General features: G+C 42.5%; 1 protein-coding gene across 1 annotated transcript in view; it reads right to left on the bottom strand.

Moving 5' to 3' along the window:
- Positions 1–1915: 1915 nt before the first annotated feature.
- Positions 1916–12856, bottom strand: part of LOC137372569 (regulator of G-protein signaling 8-like) — a 59077-nt gene continuing 48136 nt past the window's right edge. Inside the window, exons 4-6 of the mRNA XM_068036502.1 lie at positions 12154–12215; positions 3235–3401; positions 1916–2672 (exon numbers count right to left, since the gene is read on the bottom strand). Of these exons, the coding sequence (XP_067892603.1) occupies positions 2472–2672; positions 3235–3401; positions 12154–12215 (430 nt within the window). The 3' untranslated portion in view covers positions 1916–2471. The remainder of the gene's footprint in view (positions 2673–3234; positions 3402–12153; positions 12216–12856) is intronic.

Below are 12856 nucleotides of genomic sequence, written 5' to 3'. Positions count from 1 at the left end.
GTCAACAATTACAAGAAATAAAGGATACAAGCCATGAAGGAACCTTCTGAATTCAGCCTTTACCCAGAGAGTGGTGAGAATGGAAATCACTGCCACATATAATGTCATGTTTTAAATCTGAATTTCACTTTTTTAAAGTTCACTCACTACATGCTATTCTTTGTTCCACAAATGATCACAATATAGTCCCTACCACGTAGGCTGGCCTGTTGGTGTTAATGTGATTTGCCCAATATAAGTGGTGGATGGTAAAATCCAACATATTTTACAAAAAACAGAAAATCTCACTTTGCAGCTGCCACTCCTAACTGTTAGCAGTGTGATCCAGAATCTCAATTCTAAAGTAACCATACTTTAACAAGGTGCGAACAGCTGATTGAACCTGTTTGAAGATCCAACTTTGGCTGAAATCAGCACAGCTTGTTAAATTGGTCAGTAGCTGTCAGACCTTATTGAAGTGGAACTGCCTGATATAGTTGGCTGGCTTAATATACTATAAGAGGTGCCTTTGTAATTGATGTCTAAGGCAATGGCAAATGGTTAGCACTATTTACCCAATATAGGCAGCTGCCTGTACTAAGTGTGGACAGTGTAAGTAGTGCGGGCCCTTATTTCTGGTGTCTGTAGCTCCTTCCAAATGTAAAACTAACCAACATCTCTGTTAAACTGCAGCACTGATCCTCATAAGCAAAATGGAACCACATGTCTGTGACCTTATTGCACAACACTTCAACTCATAGCCTCTCAGTGAAGGGACAACATGGGAATGAAACCTTGTTATTTTCAACCTTTTTCCTTGTGAGAAGTGAGTGATGGACAAGCAGGACAACTGCACGGCAAGAAAACCAGACTTGTTTGTCAGGAAGATATCGCTCCAGACACTGGATTTGCTCTCTTGCCTTCTGGTGACATTAAACAGCTGGAGAGTGAGACCCCCAGCGGAAATGAAAATATATTTTCCAGTAGAGTAGTGTCATTGAAAGAGAGAACGTGATGTCCTGTGAATACAAGGGAAGCGGGAAGGAAGCTGCTGTATATCATTATAAACAAAAATAAATCCTGAGTTGTAAACAGATGATGAAAACCTTTACTGTGTAAATATGATCAAGTTTCTGTGACTTTTCTTTGTCCACCCCATTAAAATAGACAGCCTGGTGGGAAGGGGCACAACTCTGGGTGGCACTAAAAAGGGTGCTAGGTTCAATCTTTGCCCTATGTTTGGGCAGCTGATCTTAGCTGGGACAGGAGAAGTGGGTACTGCAAATAGTCTGGCACCCCAGGGTTAGGGAAGAGGAAAAACCAACAAAGGTTCTCAATCTTGATCCCTCCTATTGATCGCTCCTGAAAAGTGTATGCAAGCAGACTTTAAGTAAAGAAAGATCAGCTATGGTTGTGGGATCTCTGGTAATTGAATGGCTGTTGTTTCGGTTTACAGATGTGAAGAAAGGCCACTTAAGTCAGGTATTAGGATCGGTTAAAATACCTGAGGCACCATACACTGTACAAATCAAAACCTCCTGAAAAGGAGGGGGAAATAGAAGCACATGATTAGATAAGTGGATGTACTTTTCAATGGAATTTCATTTAAAGATTTGAGTAAAAGCTTCTACTCTGCTATATTTCTATAGCATTAAGAACACTGACTGGGCTACTGATTTAGAGCACAAGGCAGCCATTCAGATAATGAGTGTACTACATCCCATGCCTTTGGAAGGTAAATGTATTAAAATGCAGTTCAATATGCTATTGTAGTTCAACCTGCTGCAATTGGAATTAACAATTTTTCCTGTTCAAAGTTTATACATTGCCATGATAAAGGTCACACAGGCCCAGAAACAAGGTTATCCTATTAAAGACAATAATTCTTCCTCACAAACACATTTTATTCATTGTCTCATTTAATAAATACACTCAGACTGAAGGGGATGGGGATGATAAATATACAAATGGAAATGCACTTCATAAAAATGTGTCTTTTTCACGTACACAGTGTTCAATCAACAAATGTCCATTGTATCACAAACACTAATGCCTTGATTTAAAACAACTGTTTTCACTTTGAACATTTAAATATATGTGCACTAAAACGTTGTATATTTGATCTTTTAGCGCCTTTACAGCTCAAAGATTTAAGGGTAGGGAATGCTGTTTCGACATGCCTTGGATGGTTAAAAAAACAAAATATTATCCTAAATATCTTTAAATAACTTTACGGCAAAGGTAAGTTGGGGCACAGGAGACTGGCACTGGGATAAGTCCATTTGGGTAAAGATTTGCTGTCAAAAGAAACTGCATTCCATGTAATGGTTGGAAACCAAGAGCAAGGGAGCACCATGAGGAATGTTTTCCATCTATCCCATCATCACGGCAACAATAATTTACAATAGCAGAGTAAAATTCATGACTCGAACGGCGCAGACAATGGAATATGAGAGAACTCTGCGTATATGCTTTGCTTTGTGCAGCCTTTCTTAGCTGAACCTCCTTTGTGTTTGGCTGTTGCTCTGTGTTTGATTTAGCACATCCAAGTAAACCTTTGACCTCAGGAATCTGGGATAAGAGTCCCTTTCCATCAGGCTGTAGATTCTTTTTTGCGCATCATTAAAGCAGGTGTGGGCTGGCTCCAGCAGGTTTTTCTTGGTCAGCTCCCGTGTTTGAAAATCGATGTTTACCTGAGAAAGAGAACCAACTCAAGCTTATGCTGGAAGCTGTGGACATGTACAGACATTGGAAAAAGCACAGTTGAAGGAGATACATTTTTGCCCAGAGATGGGCTTTGTTCTCAATTACCAATTTTAGGGGCCTGGAACAAGAAAAGAGCCATGTACCTCATTAGCTGTCAAGCACTTTGATGTCCTGAGGTGGTGTCAGGCACTATATAAATGCAAGACTTTCTATGTGGGTTTTGTCACCATGAGATTACATCCAAGTGATGCACTGGAAAGCAAATTACTTCTTGTTTGTAAAGAAATGGGCCCTTTTAATGTGCAAGCAAGTAAGATATTTTTAAGCTCAATCCAGGTAATGATCAAATGGATTTATAATAACTGCCTCAGGGTGATGTAATTTTGCATGGTGCCTGTTTGGTGGGATTGTGATTGGGAACTTGTTCAGTACACTGAAATTCGGCAAATGCTTTAGGTCAGATATAACCTTGTCTACAGTTCAGAGTAAGAAGTTTAAACGTTTTATGTCACTGCAGTCTCGTGTTTTTTTTAAGAATCAAATACTTGCCTCTTTTGGAGCTTGAACATCAATAAATTCTGAGTAGATCTTCTTTGCCTTCGAAGTCAGTTTTGCAGGTGACTTGGTTTTCTTATAGTCCTCACAAGCCAGCCAGAATTCAATGTTCTCCTCGCTGTATTCTGAGCGGAGGAATGCTCTGAAGGCAGCCAGACCATCTGGCGAGAGGAAAGGATGCCAAGTGGTTACATTTAAACATTTTCTTTTTCCATTTATTGTTTCTGTTGCTAGGATCAATATTATCTAAAGGTTCCATGTAAAAAAAAAAAGTCCTATAACAAACTGTAAATATAATTTCTGTTTGCAGTAACATTTTTAAGAAGCAGGAATTTTCAGCTTGCATATCGGACACCTGAAGGAGAATTTGGAAATAGTGATGGCTGCATGAGAGCACCGTTACTTTGGCAACGTGATCATCTTTGTGACCTGTTTTCACAGGTATGACCAGAAGTGCCAAAACCATTTTCCAAATCGTAATTCAGTCAAATTGTGTGTGGTAGGAATTTTGATCCAATTCAGATTTGCAATTTAGCTTGTCCCATTTTTGTAAAGGAAATTTTTTAAAATTGCTTTCCTGTTGGGCCATGTACAAATAATACATTTTGTCAATCCTGCATATAAATTGATCACATTTGTGAAAATACTTGTTAATTTTGCCAAAAAAGAAATCTGTCTTCGCTTCTCATAACTTATTAAATGTCCAGTCACTCACTTTTAACCATTGGAAGCTCAACCTACATTTTAGGCTTTACATTTGGGTGATACTATTTTACAGCAGGCCAAATCCAATACCTACAATTATATTGTTTAGATTTGAATCCTCTATTAATGGCTTTTTGAAATTGTTTTGATGAATCATGTAAAAGACAATGGACTAGAAATTCTGGAAATAAGACTCCCTGCACCTGAATTGTGAGGCCCAAGCTGCAACCGATTTGGGCTCTGTTAACATCAGTCCAATGATTGGGGGAAGGGGGGTTTCAGGATCAGGGGAGAATTGGGAACAGGCACTGTTAGGTCAGGAAGGTAGTAGTGGTGGGGGAAGGGGAGGGAAGTGGCGGTGATTGGTGGGGATTGGGGTGAGTAGGTTGGTCTGATGGGGAACGGAGGCCAGCAACAGCTCATGTTCTTTGAATGTGGGTTCGGGAGGAGCACACCTACCTGTCTGGCCACATCTGACCTGGTTTTCCCGAGTGCAGCCCGTGCCTCAGGGCAAACCAATCCTGCAAAAGTGGGCCTGAAACAGGCAATAGGCCCCCTGACTTTTTCTTATGCAGAAAATCTAGTGCCTGTTTCAGATGTGGGCACTGGCCTTTACTAATATGACAGGCAGTGCACTTCTGTCTCATAATGAGCATAATGTTTCTTGCTCACCATATTTGAGGCACAGAAGGTCAGTAAGCACCTGAAAACATGTATTGACAGCTAAATGCCTAGGCCAATAGCTTTGCATGGCTACCTTCTACTTGCAATATTCCCTAAACTCAAAAGGCCCCTGTGTACGTGACGAAATTTCCAGCTTTGATGCTGGATATTCCTCGTGAGGATGACTGTTGAAATACCAGCTTCAAGTATTCAAATAATAATTGCACAGTAACCATTTAAGATCCATGAGAAGATGTGTTCATGAGAAACGCAACAGAGCACATGACAAGAACTCTTTTCCCATGGCCTAATCCTGGTAACACAACCTTGGTTTGACCCTGTTTCTGAGCCATATCCTGGGAATCTAGGGCATTGGGACAGGCCCCAGTGACTTAATATCTCCATCTTTCACAATCATGCTGGAACCTTGCTTCTGTTTACATTATCCAGCTGGCTTTAAGTTATCTGGAAGTGAACAGAGGGATTTTTGAGGATTTGGGCACACATACTACTGTAATGTTTTTTGACCTAAAGATCTTGCACAGTAAGCTATTCTTTTGTCAAACTTGAGCTTTTAATATTGTCTATCTTTTTTTTTTCTGGGATCACTGCACTACTTGGTAGAGTAAACTTCCATATGTTTTTTGCAGCTCTTGCGACATCTGGAGTTCTTTTTGATGAAAATCTGTGCATTTTTTAGAATTGTATTTAGCCCTTAACGATTGATGACTTCATTTGATAAACGCAGGTTTCCCTGTCACAAAGTAGCACAGAAGTTCTGCTCGACTGAGTGCTGCGAGACAGATTGCTTAACTCGGGAATTTGGTAAATGTAGGAATTCGGTGGAGTGAGGGAGGAGGTGCTGTTGTAGTCTTTTACACAACAAGGAGTGATCCAAGAGATGGAGCAGGAGACTGTAAGACCTGAGAGCTGAACCCAGAGGCATTAATTAGGGAACAGCTAGGTGATTGGTTGGTGAGTTTTAAGGTTTTTTTTCCCTTTCTAATCTAGGAAAGTAGTTTAAACTGGTACTGTGGTGTGATAAGTATTGTATTAAATTTGTAGCTAGTTAAACTACTCATAACTATAAATTATCAGTGATATCTCTAAACTTGAAACCTAATTAGTTAAATAAAACACAATAGAGATGGCAGGGCAGGTGATGTGCTGCAGCTGTAGCATGTGGGAGCTGGTGGATACCAATGTGATGCACTGCAATCACATCTGCAATAAATGTCTGCAGCTCGAGGAACTTCGGCTCAGAGTTGGAGCTAGAGACTGAGATTCGGACACCATGATGCATCGGGAAGGGGGAAAGTTATCTGGAAACTTGGTTCCAGAAGGCAGGCACGCGCCTTAGGGTAGGTATGTCAGATTTGGGTCTGTTCTCAGGTCAGGAGGGTGTGACTATTAGTGAGGCAGGTATGGGGATTCAGAAGGTAGCGACGGAGGAGCCTCAGCCCTTGCACTTGTCCAACAAGTTCGAGGTTCTTGCAGCTTGTGTGGACAAGCGCAGGGACTGCAGGGAGGATGAGCAAACTGACAACAGCATCATGGTGCGGGGGATCATTCAAGTGGGGGAGTAAAAAGGAATGTAGTAGTAGTATGGGACAGTATAGATAGGGGATAGATACTGTTCTCTGCAGCCGAGAGAGTGACCTGTGTCCTGGCGAATTGTATAACTAGGGCTCTAGAGAGGGCGAAAACTAAATAGTGAGGGAAAGTGTTCAGGCTGTGTAGCCTGCCCTGTGGCACGGTTAAGGACATCTCCTTGGGGCTGGAGAGGAACTTAGAGTGGAAGGGGAAGGATACAGTTGTCATGGTACTTGTGGGTACCAACGACATAGTGAGGACTAAGAAAGAGGTTCTGCTGAGAGAGTTTGAGTGCTTAGGGGCTAAATTAAAAAGCAGAACCACAAAGGCAATAATTCTGGATTACCGCTTGAGCCACAAGCAAATTGGCATAGGATCAATAAGATCACAGAGTTGAATGCTCAAATATTGGCGTGGGAGAAATGGGTTTCAATTCATGGAGCACTGGCACCAGTACTGGGGAAGAGGGAGCTGTACTGTTGGGACGGCCTTCACCTGAACCACGCTGCGACCAGTGTCCTGGCGAATTGTATAACTAGGGCTGTAGAGAGGACTTTAAACTAAATAGTGAGGGGGAGGATTCAGATGAGGGGAAATTTAGAAAGTTAATGAGAAAAGACAAGGCAAGTATCGATTGTGGTAGTGATAACCAGAGTGTGACAGGAAGGGACAGAGCATAAAATGAGTGCATCAACAAATAAGGTCAGATTAGGGAAAATGGTAAAAAGACAGAATTAAAGGCTCTTTATCTGAATGCATGCAGCATTCATAACAAGATGGATGAATTGATAACAGAAAGCAGGAAACTATAGGCCAGTTAGCCTAACAACTGTCATTGGGAAAATGCTAGAATCCACTATTAAGCAAGTAGCAGCAGGACATTTAGAAAATCATAATACAATCAGGCAGAGTCAGCATGGCTTTATGAAAGGGAAATCGTATTTAACAAATTTATTAAAGTTCTTTGAGGATGTAACAAGCAGGGTGGATAAAGGGGAACCAATAGATGTTGTATATTTGGATTTCCAAAAGGCATTCGATAAGGTGCCACATAAAAGGTTACTACACAAGATAAGAGCTCATGGTGTTGGGGATAATATATTAGCATGAATAGAGGATTGGCTAACTAACAGGAAATAGAGAGTCAGGATAAATGGGGCATTTTCAGGTTGGCAAACTGTTGCTAGTGGAGTGTCACAGGGATCAGTGCTGGGGCCTCAACTATTTACAATCTATATTTATGACCTGGATGAAGGGACCAAGCGTATTGTAGCCAAATTTGTCAACAATACAAAGATAGGTAGGAAAGCAAGTTGTGGCGAGGATACAAAATGTCTGCAAAGAGATATAAATAGGTTAAGTCAGTAAGCAAAAATTTGGCAGATGGAGTATAATGTGGGAAAATGTGAGGTTGTCCACATTGGCAGGAAGAATACAGAAGCAGAATATTATCTACATGGAGTTTGACTGCAGAATTCTGCTGTACAGAGGGATCTGGGTGTCCTTGTACATGAATCACAAAAAGCAAGCATGCAGGCACAGCAAATAATTAGGAAAGCAAATGGAATGTTGGCATTTATTGTGAGGGGGATGGAGTATAAAAGTAGGGAAGTCTTGCTACAGCGGTACAGGGCATTGGTGAGACCGCACCTAGAGTACTGCGTACAGCTTTGGTCTCCTTACTTAAGGAGGGTTATACTTGCATTGAAAGCTTCATCTCACCCTCACACACTTAGCACTGCTACAAGCCTCACAGCCACATCTCACAACTTGCACACACTAACAGCTATTCAACCATGACAGCCACATCACCCAAATAGACTGCACCTCACTCACTGACACACTTCTCTCTCTCTTGTTGGACAAGCTGGTGCATGAACAGAGGGAGCAGGAGCTAACCAGAGGTACACCTGCATGTCCTGACCCCCATGGAGGAGATGGCACTGGCCATTATTGGGGTGCCCATTGCTGAGACCATGACCAGCAGTGGGGCTGAAACCATTGAAGATGACGGTATACTGATACCTAATCCTCCTTCTCACATCCCACTTCTCCCTGATTGCACAATTTCTTCTGATTTATAAACTACAGATGCAACCAGAAGAAATCAACCAGCAACTAACTGTTAAGTAGTTGATGTTCCCTTTAAATGGCACGGTGGGGGGTGGGGTGGATGAAGGGTGGAAGGAGTTCCTTCCTACTCCTGAACATGTGTGCATGTTTTCAGCTGTGTGTGATTAAGAGATGGCATTGGCCGGAGTGTTCAGCTCCAAAATGGCAGTGCCAGCATCAAATCAGTGTTACACGCTGATTGAGGTTACGATCTGTCTGCTCTGTAAACTTTTGGCGGGCACTCGCATGCATTAGCGCTCTCACCAAAATGATGTCTGCCACAACTTGTGTCAGGAGCTTTAAGGCCATCTGTAGCGCCCAAAGAATGGGTGCCATGCACCTGAATTTTACAGAGCAGGTCTGGTTATTGGCACATTATTGTTTGTGGGAGTTTGCTGTGCACAATTTCTCCACTGCATTTCTTACCTTGACTACAATTCACAAGTGCTTCATTTGCTGTAAAGCCCTTTGGGAGGTCCTGAGGTTGTGAAAGACGTTGTATAAATGTAAGCATTTCTTTCCTTTTTCCAGAGAATTTCTCAAACAATCAATTAAATGGAAAATAAATTAAAACGAAAATAAAAAGTAAAATAAAATAGACTGCAATAGCTACAAAACACTGAAAAAGTATAATGGGTTTGATATCAAGCCCCATGATGGGAGTGAAGATGTTAAAAATCAAAAAAAAAGCACCTACACACACCTGTTGCTATTTTTAAGCTGGAGAATTTGTGGTATCTGTGTGTCCTGCGCTTGAGGGGCGGGAGTTCTCATTAACATATTTACATTGGGCTTTGGTCATAGAGAGTCATAGAGTTATACAGCACAGAAACAGGCCCTTCAGCCCATCGTGTCCATGCCAGCCATCAAGCACTTATCTATTCTAATCCCTTTTTCCAGCACTTGGCCCGTAGCCTTATATGCTATGGCGTTTCAAGTGCTCATCTAAATACTTCTTAAATGTTGTGAGGGTTCCTGCCTCTACCACCTCTTCAGGCAGTGTGTTCCAGATTCCAACCATCCTCTGAGTGAAAACGTTTTTCCTCAACTCCCCTCTAAACCTCCTGCCCCTTACCTTAAATCTATGCCCCCTGGTTATTGCCACCCTAAGGGAAAAAGTTTCTTCCTATCTACCCTATCTATGCCCAATTGAAATTTTGCTGCTGCTGCACGGTTTTGCTGGGAGTTGGGAAACCTGGTAGTTAAAGGGAAGAGGGAACTGTTGGTTCCACAAGGTAAGTGCCTTTTTCCACGCCTCCTTGTGGGCCAAGATGTATGGGCGTGTACCTGCAGCAAACCTACAGCAGAGTGCTTGCACATGCACGGAGCAGTAGTGGTCAGCTGTGCCCTCAGATTGGTTGCACCTATTTGTGGGCATGCTGTAATGCCACCCCATGGAATGAAGCTCTAGAGTACAACAGGCAACCCTCCTGGCGTACAGCTCATGGAGCAACCCATCAGCTTCAGCAGTCAGTAGACTAGTGAAAGAGGGTAGCAGGTGATGGGCTGCTCTATCCCTTGTCTGTAGACTTGTGGCAGTTGTCATGAACATGTGATATGCTGAGTGATGATTTTTAATCGATCGTTGGAAACCTGGATTAAAGCTTTTAAAAAAAAAAGGGAGAAAAAGGGACTGATAAAAGATGACTGCTAGCAACTGAAATGGCCACCACAATTTGCATCAAAATACCCTATATTCCAATGTATCAAGGTGGAGACGTAGGTCTGGTAAATCTCCAACCAGAACAATGGCCTGAGAATTTTGGATGGGCTACCTGCCCTGCCTTCATTAACAAGACATTAAAGGCAATCTTGTAAAATTAACACTGGTGGAGACGGACCACACAAAAGGTAATCACTGAACTAATGGGACCCTGAGACACGATTTAATTAAGTTGCAAGAGAAAGAATACACTGGGCCATCATGTGACAGACCCACGATCTGTGTGAAACTAGCTGCTCTTTCTGTCTGCAGGCAGACAAGCACCTGAGACTGACCAGTAAAGGACCCAAGTGGGGGTCCATCTCTCTCTCTCTCTCTCTCTCTCTCTCTCTCTAGGTCACATTACCGATTCGAACCCTGCCTGCCGGCTATAACCAACCAACCAACCATCATTGCTGCAGAGACCCCATGAAGAAAACCAGTTGCCTCAAGAGAACCCTGAACCAGTTGGCCACATCTACAAGCCCGAATCCTCAAGACCACTGAGTTCAGCCGGAAGACAACTGAGTTACCAAATTCCAGACTGTATTCTCTTTTTTTTTATTTGCCAATAAGTCTAATCCAAACAATCTATTCTTGCCCACTCTGCAACCTATTTGTGTGAGTGATTCTCGTGTGTGTGTGTGAACGTTGGAGCGTATTATTTTACTTAGATTGGGTTTTGATTTTAAGTACAATAAAACTAACCTCTTTCTTGTTTAAACTCAAGAAAACCTGTCTGGTTCTTTTATGATTATAGCACACAAAGGGTTAAACACTCACTGAATTGGTAAGCACATCCACTGTTTAAAAGAAATAAACCCTGTTGCGGTCAAACAAGGAGAGGGACAAGAGGGGAGCCCTTCAACCCCACCTCACCTGATCGTAACACAGTACATCGGCCTCCTCTTTCCCCTGATTTGCTACTTCTTAATTCCCTGTCCTTCTGCTCAGCAAAGGCTGCCGCAGGGTTGAGATGCCTTTGTGGACTCTCCAGAAATGTTTGGCCCCATTGTGACGCTCCCCTTTAATTGTCTCCATTCCTTTTAAATTTTGCTAACAAGCATCCTGGAACTATCTGAGTTTGCCCTCAGAGTTGTCCATAATTGTGCAAATGTACTTAAACTGGAAAATGGAGTGTAATTCGTAGTGGAGCTATCGGGTGGGATTAACACATTTTCTATCTGGAATTGACATTGACCTGAAGACAAAAATTGATTGTCATTTTTTTTAATGCAAGTTGAACTAGGTAATAGTTATTTGCACAATCTGCCTCTCTGCTGTCATACCTTTTAACCATCTTATGACCTGAAAGCTTGTATTTGCATAATTTTCTTTGTCGTTGATTCATTTGCATAAACTCCAAATGGGAGTTTATTCCATGTGATTCTTCTCTGTGTTACTGCTGGGTGAGAATGTGGTGAAAACAGCAGGGGTGGCATTGTGGATCAGCCTGGAGATCAGAGGGGGTGGGGTGGTCGTACCGGAGATATGGAGGGAGGGTGAGTTGGCCTGGAGAGCTTGGGGGAGACGGTGGCCATCCTGGAGATCACTTGGGCAAGGGAGAGGAGGATTCAGTGTGGAGAATGATGGGGGATGTGACCTGGGATCGCGCGGAGGGGCCGTCAGTGAGCACAGGGAGAGGGACCTATTGCGGAAGCATAGCTTGGCTGGGCTTCCAAACTCTGGGAAATCTGTCCGCCAGCCGTTAAATACACATGGCTTCTAAAATCTGAGCCTCATTAACATATTTAAAATCCTGACCTGCCTCTCGAAAGCAGATTACTAGCCTGACTCCCACCTAATCCTGGTTAAGCTGCGTTTGTGACAGGTTGCGGTTAGGTTTCGGATTTTTAAGAATGTAACCCTCCAATCCTGGGCATTAGCATTCACTCAGAGCAGTTAAGCGGGACCCACTGTCTAAAAAAACTAACAAAGAATTATAAACAAAACAATTTTTTAAATCTCATTTCTATCAAAACCAGAATTAAGTTAGTAAGTGTATTTGGTTGTGATAATATCTCGTGTGAGCTCTTGTCTTCCTTTCATCGCATTATTGCAATCTGTTCTAGAATGCTTCCATCGCAGCCATTGCACTTGTTTTTCCAGTTGGTACATGAAAGTATTATTTTACTTACACTTATTAGCCAGAAGCACACCGAATGATTCAGTCCATTGCACAACTTCCTCTGTGGATAGCCTTTGAAAATCCAGAGAAGAAGAATAATTACTATGCCAGAAAGTCATCCCAACTTAATTTTTATAATGCCTAAGTTTCAATGAGACCCAATTTCTACCCCGATATGTCCTGTGACGTCCTGGTTGTAGCATCCAACTGTATCCTCTCCCTTAATTCCAGATGTTGAGAGTGTGCAGAGGAGATTTACCAGAATGGTTCCAGGGATGGAAGATTTTAGTTACAAGGTTAGGTTGCAAAGCTGGGTTTGTTCTCCTTAGGACAAAGGAGATTGAGGGGACATTTAATAGAAGTGTACAAGATTATGACAGGCATTGATAAGTTAGCCAAGGAAAAACTGTCCCATTAACTAATGGTACAGGGACTAGGGGGACACAAATTGAAAGTTTTGGACGAGAGATGCAGGGGGAATATGAGGAAGAGCTTTTTTACACAGCAGGTGGTAATGACTTGGAATTCGCTGCCTATGAGGGTGGTGGAAGTGGAGACAATCAATGACTTCAAGTGGAAGTTGGATGGCCATTTGACATCGAATTGCAGGGCTACGGGCATCAAGTAGGGGAGTGGGACTGACTGGATAGCTCCGTGGAGAGATGGCATGGGCTCGATGGGCCAAATAGCCGCCTCCTGTGCCGTAAATAAAT

The sequence above is a fragment of the Heterodontus francisci genome, chromosome 8, assembly GCF_036365525.1.
Source record: "Heterodontus francisci isolate sHetFra1 chromosome 8, sHetFra1.hap1, whole genome shotgun sequence".
Classification (NCBI taxonomy): domain Eukaryota; kingdom Metazoa; phylum Chordata; class Chondrichthyes; order Heterodontiformes; family Heterodontidae; genus Heterodontus; species Heterodontus francisci.
This window is presented reverse-complemented; position numbering and strand designations above follow the sequence as displayed.